Consider the following 12500-nt stretch of genomic DNA (forward strand, 5'->3'; position numbering starts at 1 on the left):
AGAAAGCCAACGGAGAATTACTGTATTTCAGGACGCGCTGTTATTTTCGCCCTGGTTTGTTCCAGTACTTTTTGCGAGAAGACCGATCCTTCAAGATTGAAAATCACGTGCTCAAATGGGAGGGACAGATTCCCCGATCAAAAGAAGAGTTGGAGGCGATTGTTTCCAAGCTGAGCACGGAGCCTTTGCCAGAAAAAAGATCACCTTGGTGTTTTGTTTGCGTTCCAACCAATTTTGGTAGCAATGATATGTTTGTCGCGTCCAAGATGTCGCACGCTCTCGCTGATGGAGTTTCTGTGATGAAAGTTCTCATTTACGCATTTCCTGATGATGTTGTACCCCAAAAAGAGACTCAAAAGTTTTCGGCCACTTACAGGACACTTTTTATGGCCAAAGCGATGCTTATAGCACCCAGGTACCTTCTAAAGCTGTTCTCCTCGTCTGCTGAGCGATCCCTAATACATGGGCCGGAACTCAGTGGAATGAAACGATCTGTATGGGATGAGGCATTTGAACTTCAGCTGATTAAAAACATCAAATCAGCTACAGGTACAACCGTTAATGATGTATTGATGGCGTGCATGACAATGGCACTGAGGAAGTACTTCCAAAGAAAAGGTGTTGCAAGTCCTGCTGACTTGACTGCTTCTATTCCTGTCGATGTCCGTCCACCGACAAAAGAACTTCACTATGATAACTACTTCTCGTTCATCTTTCCAAAAATGGCTGTAGCCACTGGTGACATTATGGAACAATTGTATGAAACACAAGCTCGCATGAAGGAATTCAAAGGGTCCGGTGCACCCTTCGTCACGTTAGGAATGTCTTTTACGTTACAAGAAACATGTCCACGGTTCTTGACCACTTATCTTACCAATGGTCTGTCCAAAAAGTCGAGCTGTGTTTTTTCAAATCTGCCTGGTCCACAGCAGAAATTGAGCGTTAAAGGCAGCCGTATGAAATATATGACGTTTTTCCCTCCAAACAGCGGGAACGTTGGAGTGTCACTCGCCATTTTTACTTATGCAGAGCAAGTTGTTGTTGGAGTTCAAAGCGATATTGCTGTGCTGCCAGATCCAGAGATCGTTATTGAAGAGTTTGGAAATGCTGTGAATGAAATGGCGAAACGTGTTCTCCACAAAAAGGGCAGTGGTTAGATGAACAGGTAGAAAATTATTAAGTTTTTTATAACCGAGAATCAGTGGCTATAGCTTTTGTTGCAAAGTTAGGATCTAGATTGAACGTCATTTAGATGAGACGATTAATTTCAGAAGACTGGCTTTTATTTGCTGCAGCTACCTCGAAGCTGATGTCTCGGCTATGCTATCAAATTCAGAGATTCGCTTGAAAGACTTTGGAAATGTTGAGACTACAACCTTGTCACGTCAATAAATTAGATTGTGTCTTATCTGTCAACTTTTGGAAGGTCTTAAATCAAGAAGCTTGAGGCTAACTGGCAGCCATGTGTCCTTAGGAAAGAACGAAACGTTTCTTTAGCTTCCATTTGTTGCTGGTTACTTTCATCTCTCTAGATTACTGTTGTAGATTTTGTGCCTAGGGCCTTTTTAGTATCGTTCTGGTTACCTGAAAACTGGGATACACTGAGAAGCGCACTTCCTTCCACAACTCCTGAAAATGCCTGAAATCGGTAAGGTATTGGCACCCTCACGATCTGATCAGCTTCATAGGTTCAAGGTCGGTATTTTTATAACCCTCTTATTTCGTCAGTATTTAAGTTATCAGAAGGTTTTTGACATGATTGAATGTAGTTTTGCATCCAAAAAAAATAAGTCCTGTTCTAGAAGTCTGATCTACATAAATACAAAAGATTATTCCTTTTTTTGAAAATTTTCAGGTAAAAGTTAAAATCAATTTTCACAGCTGGCAGCTAAACGGTGTAAGCGTTTTCCATTGCATTTTTAACATGTTTGATTTTATACCATGTTTTCTCTGAATTCTCAATGAAAAAGACTATTTTCAACTTTGATGAAAGATAGCAATTGCAAAATGCAAAAATCGCATATCCCCTCTCTGCTATCTCTCTGTGCTTCTCAAGTTTTCAATGCCAGCCAACACGGATCATCTAAGTGGTTAAGGAATGTCGTACGGTGAGGCTGAATTCGTATTATTACTTCAGTCGCCTAAATACCGTTTGCTTCTATATATAAACCAATCATTCAAACAAAGAACTTTCTCTTATACACTTGCAAAACATATATAGAGCGAATCAATTCATTGATCAGGCAAAGTTTGATACAATACAATAATAATAATAAAATACATACTTAATTGACCGCTCCCCATAGGGGCTTTTCAGGGCCAATGCAACACAACGAAACGACGGAACAGAATTACAGCAACAACAACAGTGTTAAGAATCCCAACTGGCCAGAGGCAAACCAGTTGGCTATTTACAAGTGCAGCTGGGAAGTTGAACCAGGGACTACCAGGATAAAATTCAACGAGTGGTCAGAGCGGGTCTGAACCCGGGATCACCCGGAAGTCACCGTTATAATTCAAAGACAAACGTTTTGACACTTTAAAGGCTAGTTTTTTTCATCAAAAGTGATCCAGAGTTATTGCCACCAGTTTACTGGAAAAACGAGGGTGGGCTCATCAGCGTCCATATGATCACTTTGATTCAGCTGAATCTGCGTTAAACTTCGTGAAGGGGGCTGTTATATCACCCTGCGGCTATGACTGCTCAGTGATACGTGTGTGATTGCAATTGGAATCCAGTCTGTCGCTAACGATATGCTAAAATCACTAATAGAAAGCTTGCTCGTAATTTCTTTCAGACCTTTTATCTAGCCAGGGCAACATGAATATTCCAATCTGCGATTTCACAATTGAAAATTGAGCAGAGCGCAAAGTGCATGAAAGGGGATACAGGTATCACTAATTCCGAGCTCGGCTTCGTTTGGAAGCCAGTCAGTCTTATCTTAGTCGGTAAATATTAAAATGAAGAATTTTTTTAGGAAACATATATGATGTGGTTTAATTTGATTTTTGGTTTAAATTTTGTCAAACCGGTTTATTTCTTTCAAACCAGTTTGGTTGTTTTTCAATTATTGAACTGGGGTGCAGGGATGGTGCAGTGGTGAGAGCACTCGCCTCTCACCAATGTGGTTTAGAAGTGCCTTTGAGGGGTTAGCTTCAAACAGAAAGTGTGGATCAAGTCACGATCACGGTCAGGACTGCTTCAGTTTGAGTTTAGGGTCGTCGTTATGAAATTGCGGTTTGTTTTCAGAAGGTTAGGGTTGGGGTCAATTAATGTGTGAAGACTCCAGAAGTGTAGCAGCTTTCGTAACGTATAATTTGATTGGCTCGATACCCAAGCTGTTAACAAAGCAGTATTAAAAAATTAGCAGCTCTCTTAACCTGCTATTGTTTGGTATTGTAAACAGCTTGTATTGTTTAAGTCTAAGTCATTGTTTTAATTGTTTAGTCTTTTGTTTTTGGGTTAGGGTATCGAGCCAATCACATTATACGTTACGAGAGCTGCTACATGAAAATGGGTTGCTATTTAGGCCTAATAAGTGGATTTTTGACTGGTTAACTAAAAGTAATGCGGTTTGGGTAACAGACTAACCAAATGTATAGATTCATTTTATGTTTTAAATTTAATCTGAATACAAGAAAAAAAGATTCAGTCAAAACAAAGTGTTTCTTACTTCACTTATTTGCAAACTGAACAAATGCTACTGACAAGTCAGTATTGTTAGCTTGCTTCCATTCAAGCACGCTAAATTTTGAGCCATGGTCTTCATGAGTGAATGCAACTTGTTGACACCCACTCGGTTCAATGTTTTCGAATTCTTCGTCTTTTCCTTTCATTCTAATAAATTCTTTGAGTAAGGAAACATCTCTTTTGGTTTTACTCAACGTGTTTTTGTTTGCTTTCTCCTCGATAAAAGCCTCTAAAGTTGTTTCAGGTGGAACAAAACGTGTTGAAGCCATGTTTTGCGAAACACGCAAACATGTTTTCTCAACCGGCGCGCCTCGGACCCCATTTGAGTGTTATGTTCTGATTGGCTAATAGGTGATTCTACTCAATGCTCATTGGGTATATTTTTCAAATGTGAAAAAAGCTATACTGGAAGCTGATTGAACGTATCGCTTTTCCCACATGTGAAATATAAGGAAGAGAGAATTCTATTTGGAAGGTTTATTACATGAAATTCGCCCTATATATATAATAAATCATGATCAATAACAGAACAGACGAATTAAAAACTGACATCAATTTGTTTTTTACAATAACAAAAAGCCAGAGGGGTCAAAGTTAAGTCAAAACTCGCGAAGAATGCGAGCCAAAAGTGCATGCGAGAAACTTTAATCTGACGTGAGCAATATGACTGCGTCATTATCGCATAAATTATAAATTTACGTATCTGTCCGCTTATTGACAATAAAAATAAGTCAATGAGCGAGCGAGAATTTTGCAGTCATTGTAAAATGGAAGTTGGATTTTTCCGTTAGTTTCGTCTGTTGATGCTGTGGTGCCACCCTTCTATATCATTGTTTGTTGGAACAGGAACCATGAAGATGGAATAACAGGAAGGAAGCCACATGGTGCTGAGAACCCATGTATCTGCCACATTCTGGACAAGCTGTTATAAACATCTTCCAGATGCAAAACAAACTTGTGAACACACGAACCTAGAATCTGGCGAAGCGAATGAAAGGATGGCAAATAAGAAATTTCTACACCTTAGTGATATTGGGATAAACTGACTGAAACGTTAAATTGTTGCAAAATCCACGTTGTTTCTATATTTGTTAATTGGTATTGTAAATAGAGTTATTGGAATACCTGAAAGATATCAGTTGACTTTGTTCGATGCGGCAAAATGGACAAGAGAATTAGGAGGCGGAGATTTCATTCGCACTTGATCCCTTGATACATTTCACCTCCCTGTCAGGGGCACCCAACGAATCTGTTTTTTCACATTATCTGTTCCCCAGAGGAATCTTACTGGCTAGCAAAAAAACAGGTGTTTCGATGAGCTGGCTGGGAAATTTTGTTATTGATAGAGGTTTTGCCTGGGAATTACTGACTTTTTCTAGCATTTCAACCCGAGCTGGCTGTCGAAACTCTAAAGACTGAGGACGACTAAAAAAAAAAAACCCTTTCCTCTCCCAGAGAGTAGTCACAAACATACGACGGCCGGTCAGAGTGATTGCGCTTGCGGAAAACACCTGTTTTTTGTCCCGGTTTTGTCGCTTTTGTTCGGTCGTTTTGGATCGAGGGATTTGAAAGCGCGCGGAATTCCTGGCTGGGAAATAAATTTGATCAGCTGGCTGGGAAACCAACCAATTTTATCTAGCTGGCTGGGAAATTTCTTGTGTGTCTTGCTGGGAAAAAGGAACAGATAATGTTTTCCCAGCAACACTGAAAAACTCCTGAAAATGCCTTAATAACATTTATTTTCATTAACTGGGGTATAATAATACATTTTACAACAAATTGGTCGTTGGGTGTCCCTGCCCTGTATTACCAATTCAAACTACTTTTTCCAAATCCAACAAAATAACAGCCGTAGTGTCGAGTGTCGTTGGGGGGGGGGGGGGAGGGGGATTTCTGCAAGTGTGAGGCTTCAAACGGCCTCAATTCTTATAGAGTTCTATGAAAATCCGTGTATAACGTGCGTTGGGGCAACCAAAGCGATGGGAGCTGTGTTGAGGTTTCAGTGTGAAACGTTTAATGATGTTCGCCGATTTAGCCGGAAACTCAAGTCCATCTTCTATATAAAGTGAAAGCTCAATAGCAGCTAAAGATTGAAAATGTTTGATTCAGTCTCCTGGAAGTGTTATGAATAAGATTGTTAATGTAAATCTTGCATGTTGACAACATGATGAAAACGTCAGTACAGAACTCCCAGCAGCAGTATAATGTAAATGCCTGAAATGTCTTTTTTTTTTCAGCTGTTCTTTGTACGAGAATCATGGTCTTCATTTGAGCTACCTAGAGGGAGATCACCCCATTATTCAGAACACTGGTAATTTCGAAACTTTGCAGCTGGTTGCCAGTGTAGCTTGTAAGAGGAGGGCTAAGACTGGTTTACACAAGTTTTCTCTCTCACTACGGTAGTGTTTCACTCTCCCTTGGGCAACTGGTTTCACTTTGTATGTCACCCCTGCATTGCGTAGATTCGCGTTAACCTGTACCAAATCAAATTACTACTTTTACTTGGTGATCAATTGATTTTATTTGTCAACAATAAGCGATGTTCACCAATAAGTTATCCGTTGTTATGAGCCCACCAGACTTCAGATGGCTGCAGAAATATTTACTTATTTTGTTCCGTACTTAGCAAATTTGAACATCGCTTTAGTCTAATCAATCCTTGCAGTTTGTTTCTAACTCTTCCAAAATGTATCGTTCTACTTCTGCGCAGCATGGTATTCCGAGTAAACTCTTTAAAGAGCGTCTTGTTCTATAATAATCGAACTGTATTTGGCCGGGCGAAAACTAGGTTCGATTGTAACAAACATTCTTTTCGCGCGGAGAAAGATGGCGGCTATGAATATGTTCCTCGGAGTATATACCCTCCTTCCAATCTGTTTAGAAGTTTGTACCATTTGTCAGAAAAATAAATGACAGCAAAGATGTGCAACATTGTTTTTTTAATCGTGTTCGCGGTGACTACGTCATATTACTAGTCACTTACTTCGTTGCAAATCAAATCGTTCCGCAAAATATCAGTCGAACAAAAATTCTGATTGCCCGATCGGGCAAGTCTTAGAGTTGTTTTACTTGTCCACGGATATATTTCGCTTGCCCCGGACAATCGGGCAAGCGTTAGTGTCGAACACTGGCCACTTATTTCTGCAATTAGTCGCTCTACATTCTCTACCATACATCTATTCCTCTCAAGACGTTTTTAAGACCCTTTCATTGGAAACTGTGAGAATTTGTGACTGCTGGGCATTCAGTCTATTTAAATGTAGACCTTGCCCGGCCGCCGGACATAGCAATAGCGAACATTTTTGATGCCTGGGGGCCGTTTCTCGAAAGTTCCGAAACTTTACGGGCCATTTTCGGGTGTCACAATTCCCTTTGTAACTCAAGAACGGAGAGCATTTAATTCGTCAAACTTCACAGTTATTTTTCTTTTTGTTACCTTGAGAACATGTTAAAAGATCGGCTTTCCAAAACATGCGGTTGGCAAGTTCGCAGATAGCTTTTCGGGACTTTCGTCGGAGAAACGAGCCCCTGGTGTGATGTAGTCATAAGTGAAGACACACACACTCTTCCATTGCTTTTTATGTAATGTCCTTTATTCACTAGACGATTATCGTATATTGTAACACAACGATCATTCTACTTCCACTTGGTAACAGTACTTTCACATCATGAAATAGCATGCAGTAGTTTCACACAAGGTGACCATAGCACATGTCCTTGTTATAGTAATATTACTGGTAATCAATACACTACATCCTTCCTGGGCGATGCTCAAGGAACGATTAAAGAAAACAATCAAAGAAACACTCTATAAAATCAGAGCTATAGTCGGAATGAATAATGTACAAAATTATCGTAGTCTTTGGTTGACTTGACAACTCGTCCTGACCTAGTGGTAACCCCGGGGTGGTAACGACCTCTTCGTTCTAAGTGGCTTGCTCGTCAACATGACCAGGGAGTAGAGCGTTTTCACAAGCATGAGAAATTGTCGCACCGAACTCACTGGAGTCATTGGATTCAATTGTTTCAGTGACAACTTCCTCAGTATGATCAGTAACAGACTCACTAGGCGCATGCCTTAAGTATTTCGCACTGCGAACTGGAGTGGTGAGTGGTACCTGTATCGACGTTGACTAGACTGAAGTCTATATGCATTTGCCATCGATTGGACCAACAAGATCCACTGCACCTTTCACCCAAGGGCCTCGAGGTAAAGGTGTCGGCAGAAGCGGCCTGTACTTATTCAACGGCTGATTCATCACGCAAGCTTGACAATTTCTGATCATTGTTTCTGCTGCTTCGTCCATGCGGGACCAGAAAAAGCGTGGTCTAAGAAATTGCTTTGTCTTAACGATTCCTTGATGCGTTTCGTGTGCTAATTTTAGATTTTGATTTTGCAACGACTGTGGAACAACAATTTGGTTCTCTCTAAGAATTACTCCATCAAAAACGGAAAATTCCTCCTTGACCTTACCGTATGGTTTCAGATCATGCGACCATTTTCCGCTTTGAATTTGAACAAGTAATTGGGACAGCGTAACGTCTTTGCTGGTTTCGGTTCGCATGTCAGAAAGGGTCACGGCCTGAAGGTCTGACATGTTTGATGCGTAAGCGAATCGCACATAAATTTCGCTAACAAAACCAGTGTCCGAAAAATCGTCTTGCCTGAATGGCAATCGTGACAACGAATGTGCTGTATTTGCATTCCCTGCGATATGCTGCATACAGAAAGTCTACTGATGTAATCTCTAAGCTAAGCGCTGAATGCGCGGAGATAAAACTTTTAAACATCTTGGAAAGAGGCTTGTTCAAGTTGTTGGTTAATAAAGTGAACTTTATACCAAATAAGTAATTGTGTATTACTAAACGTTCGACTGCCGAAACACAACCTAGCGCTTCACGCTCAATATGTGAACACCTCCGTTCCGTCAGTGTGAGTGATCGACTGATATACGCAATAGGTTTACATTCACCGGTACCTTGATCTTGGAGTAAAATGGCGCTGAGACCAACTGGACTGGCGTCACTAACCTACGTAAGTTGGGGGTTTTGCTCAAAGCAGGCCCAGCGGCCCGCGGCCCGCGGCCCGCGACGGCCCGGCGGCCCGGTGGCCCGGAGGCTCACACAGTTTTGTTGTCCAGTGGTAAATCCACGCACATGCACAGATTTGCATCGGGTTTGGGCGCGCAAATGAAATATGGTGAGTTTGAATTCGTTTACCATTTTAATAATCATTTCAATCCTTTTTGATCCTTTCTTTCGTTGCATGTTGCTAAGTGAAAACGTTGTCATTCTCTGTTGTTTTCGTCACAATACAACACACCCTTAGATCGCCCGATTTCTTGGGAACAATTAATAAATTTAAAACCCAAGGACTACAATCTTGGACAAAACAAATGGAAAATTGAGACCACCCCTCCCCCCAATATCAGTGATGGGAAAATGGCGGGTTTTGGCCTTCACGCGGCTTCATCCTTGATTTGGAGGGAAGGGGGCATTTCTGTTCCATTTTATTCTGTCCACGATTGTAGCTTCAGTGACCTCTTCAATGATATCTTGTTCTAACATCCTGTCGAGTTCATTATTTACTGCCTCAATTTTACTGACGGGAATGCGTTTTGAGTGTTGACTAACAGGTTTGACCTCTGGGTCAATGGTAATTTCATGCTCCAAATCAGTGACCTCTCCTAAGCCTTAGGAAACATCATTGCACTCCTTGAGCAAAGAATCCAGCTCGTTTTGATCTCTGGTCTGACCGACTGCATTTACTTCGCTGAGTATCGCTAACTTGAAACTTGAATCTCGCCCCAGCAATGACTTTGCGTTGTTACCCTCTATTACGTAAACCCTAGCATTGACAGTCTTATCGCTGGCTTTGATACCCCGGGGGGGGGGGGGGGGGAGGACTCGATATATCCCTGGGTGGGGAATTGCGGCGCGGCCCCTCATACCCTGACCCTGTTTAAGACAAATATCGCTGATTTTCCTACCCTGTTTAAGACAGAATTCCGATTTTTAATACTTATTTAAGACTGTTTATGAGCCTGCTATCAATGCCAAAGTCAACGGAAGTCAATATTAATTAACAAGAGCTTACAAAAATTTTGCTGTTTATCGTCCGAGAAAAGATATCCAGTTAAAGACAAGAATTGATAAATCGATACCCTGATTAAAGCAAAAAATGATAAATTCGATACCCTGTTCCCGAAAAACATACCCTGGCTGGCCGCACGTCCCCATTAAGCCCTTATAAGGGAGTACCCCCCGAGCTTTGATGGTAGCATTAAAATAACTATTGCAATTTAGCGGTTCTTTCTGTCTATACGCAGTAAAGCGTTTTTGAGTTCGATTCAGTTCAAAGTACCTAAGTTGTGACTTTCTCAACTGCGAGGATCTTATGTTGTACGTACAACCAGTGTCGACTATCATTTTGGTCCTTTGTCCATTAATTTGTACCGTAATGGAACTGTCAACATTATTCAAAGAGAGTACTGGTTCGCTCTCGTCACCTGAGCTGTCTTCAAGCCTAGTAGTTTTCCTTGGTGCCTTGTGACAGCAATCGCGCCTCTTGTACGGCCGTTTCTAAACTTCACGCGATTTTGATTGTCTTTGCGAGATCCAGATCGTCTTGTTGGAGGATTTTCTTCAAAGTACGGCAGGAACATTTCCCGACGATTTGGTCCCGTATCATCTCCTCCTCTAGAGTGCCGAAATCGCATGATTTTGCCAGCTCTCTGAGGCTCGTCAGGTACGTGTCTATTGACTCGTCCGCCTTTTGCGCTTGCGATCTGAACTTGTAGCGCTCTGCCACAACGTTCCGTATCCACTGAGGGCAGTTTTCACCTCTTCGAGGGACTTGTGTTCTCCACGGAGCGAATTGAAGATCCGTTGTAATGCGGGGCCAAGGCAGTGCAGCATCGTAGCTCTCTGAATCGCATCTTCCTTCTTTCTTAGATCTGAGGCAATGGCATAAATTTCAAACGCGCTCACCCAGTGTTTCCATTCACTGTATAGATCTGCTGCATCGATGTTGAATGCGGTAGGTGCGGCCAACGACCGTGCTCACCTTGAATCCTGCGTCATTTGCGGGCGTCTTTACCTCTAGATCCGCATTCGCGGACTTGGTTGCTTGAAATTTCATCTAGCATCATAATTGCGCCACTGATCTGTTGCGTTTCCTCATGTCGAGCCGGAGATCTGAAAAACACCTTCTTCAGAATTTCATCGGTCGTCTGATCTGCTTTATAATATGCCACTTGCCGGAGAAAAGCAAACTTTGCAGTTCTGTGACAAAGCATTGCGCCACTGACCCTTGTCAGCCGAAATTAGCCGTTTCGCGTCATTTGCTCACGTCAAAAATTATTGGGTGCATCGCAAAGTTGATAAACTTGGCTATGAAGCTCTTCTGACAATTTACGTTTCAAGTAAGTACTTTCTAGGAATATTTTTTCCCGACAGATGTCACTTTAAATCGTCACTCATTGGATATTGCTCGTGTAAGGGAAACCTTGAACTTTTCATCTGATAATGAAGCTTTAATTTTCGGAATCAAATTGGCTTTCGCGTATCGTCTTTTTAAGGACGGTGCCTACTAATAAAATGTTTTCACTCACGTGATCAGTAACCTTGTTTTTCCACTGAAACAAAAGAAAACGTTTGCATGATGATAGAACTCAATTCCCGGGGGATTAGTTGGGGACACCAGCATGGCCGCCGTTACTTTGTTCAGGGACACCAACATGGCCGCTGTGACGTCACGTGAAAACACTCTATTCAAAGGTATTTTTGGCCCGGTGTATGATTATGCAAAAAATGTAGATCTTAACAAGTGTTATTGAAATCAAAAAAGAAAATTAGGGGTAACCACGCATTTTTCAAAGATAATTGATGAACAATATTTGTAAAAATCTTTAAAATACAAAGGAATGTATGGTGTTCTTTGTCAAATCGAAGCTTAATTGTCTCAAAAATGCATGGTTAGCCCCATATTTCTCTTTGGATACTAAGAGTACTTACTAAGATCGACTATTTCAGGATATTTTTAAGCCGCGCAAAAATATCCCTGTATTAATAAGCACCACCCATAGGAAATCCGAGTATCTCGAGATGCTCAGAACGTATGCGCAATAACAATAGTAGGCGCCTTCCTTAAGCTTAATAACTTGAAGGTCGAAAGTGATCTGATGTATTTATTTTGTTAATAATAGGGAACGGACAATAAAAAACACTCAAGAAGGGAAGAGGAGGCTTGTTGGCTCTTGCTGTGAGAAGATTTATGCACGAGTAAATCATAATTTTGAACAAATGAACGAAATGGACCAAGTGAAGTGTTTGCATAAAAAGATATAAATAACTGAGGGATTTCTTTAACTAAAGGTTTGAAAAGGAGAATACCTTACAAACAGTACTTCGTGTACGAAGTCACATTCCGTTTGCCACACCCTCCCCTATTCATCACTGAAAGACGGATTAGTGTTCACTACCAGCACGAAGCTTGGCCGCTCTTACCAGCCCATCTCTTCCTTCAATAAGCTCTTTGACCACACCCAGCTTCCACTTATTCCGGTCACTGTCATCTCCTCTGATTATGACAACATCACCAGGTTTCAGAGTGAGGGTCTTGCTCTGGTGTTTTAGGTTATGTCGCTCTCGCAGACCTCTAACATATTCTGCAGACCACTGTTTCCAAATATTCTGCCTACAAGGTCGAAGGTGTTTGGCTCTTTTCCTTAGATCGTGTTCATCAATATGATGCGCGTCAAGATCTGGTATTACGTTGGATTGTGGGTACAGTAGAGAGTTGGGTGTC

General features: G+C 41.4%; 2 protein-coding genes across 2 annotated transcripts in view; one reads left to right on the top strand and one right to left on the bottom strand.

Moving 5' to 3' along the window:
- LOC138002634 (putative diacyglycerol O-acyltransferase MT1809) overlaps positions 1 to 6471 on the top strand; it is a 7837-nt gene extending 1366 nt beyond the window's left edge. Inside the window, exons 1-2 of the mRNA XM_068848641.1 lie at positions 1 to 1165; positions 5929 to 6471. The exon at positions 1 to 1165 is cut by the window's left edge and continues 1366 nt beyond it. Of these exons, the coding sequence (XP_068704742.1) occupies positions 1 to 1157 (1157 nt within the window). The 3' untranslated portion in view covers positions 1158 to 1165; positions 5929 to 6471. The remainder of the gene's footprint in view (positions 1166 to 5928) is intronic.
- A 2689-nt stretch (positions 6472 to 9160) lies between these two features.
- Positions 9161 to 12500, bottom strand: part of LOC137971631 (uncharacterized) — a 4757-nt gene continuing 1417 nt past the window's right edge. The window contains exons 2-3 of the mRNA XM_068818427.1: positions 12175 to 12500; positions 9161 to 9384 (exon numbers count right to left, since the gene is read on the bottom strand). The exon at positions 12175 to 12500 is cut by the window's right edge and continues 67 nt beyond it. Of these exons, the coding sequence (XP_068674528.1) occupies positions 9161 to 9384; positions 12175 to 12500 (550 nt within the window). The remainder of the gene's footprint in view (positions 9385 to 12174) is intronic.

Source organism: Montipora foliosa, chromosome 1, assembly GCF_036669935.1.
Source record: "Montipora foliosa isolate CH-2021 chromosome 1, ASM3666993v2, whole genome shotgun sequence".
Taxonomy (NCBI): Eukaryota; Metazoa; Cnidaria; class Anthozoa; order Scleractinia; family Acroporidae; genus Montipora; species Montipora foliosa.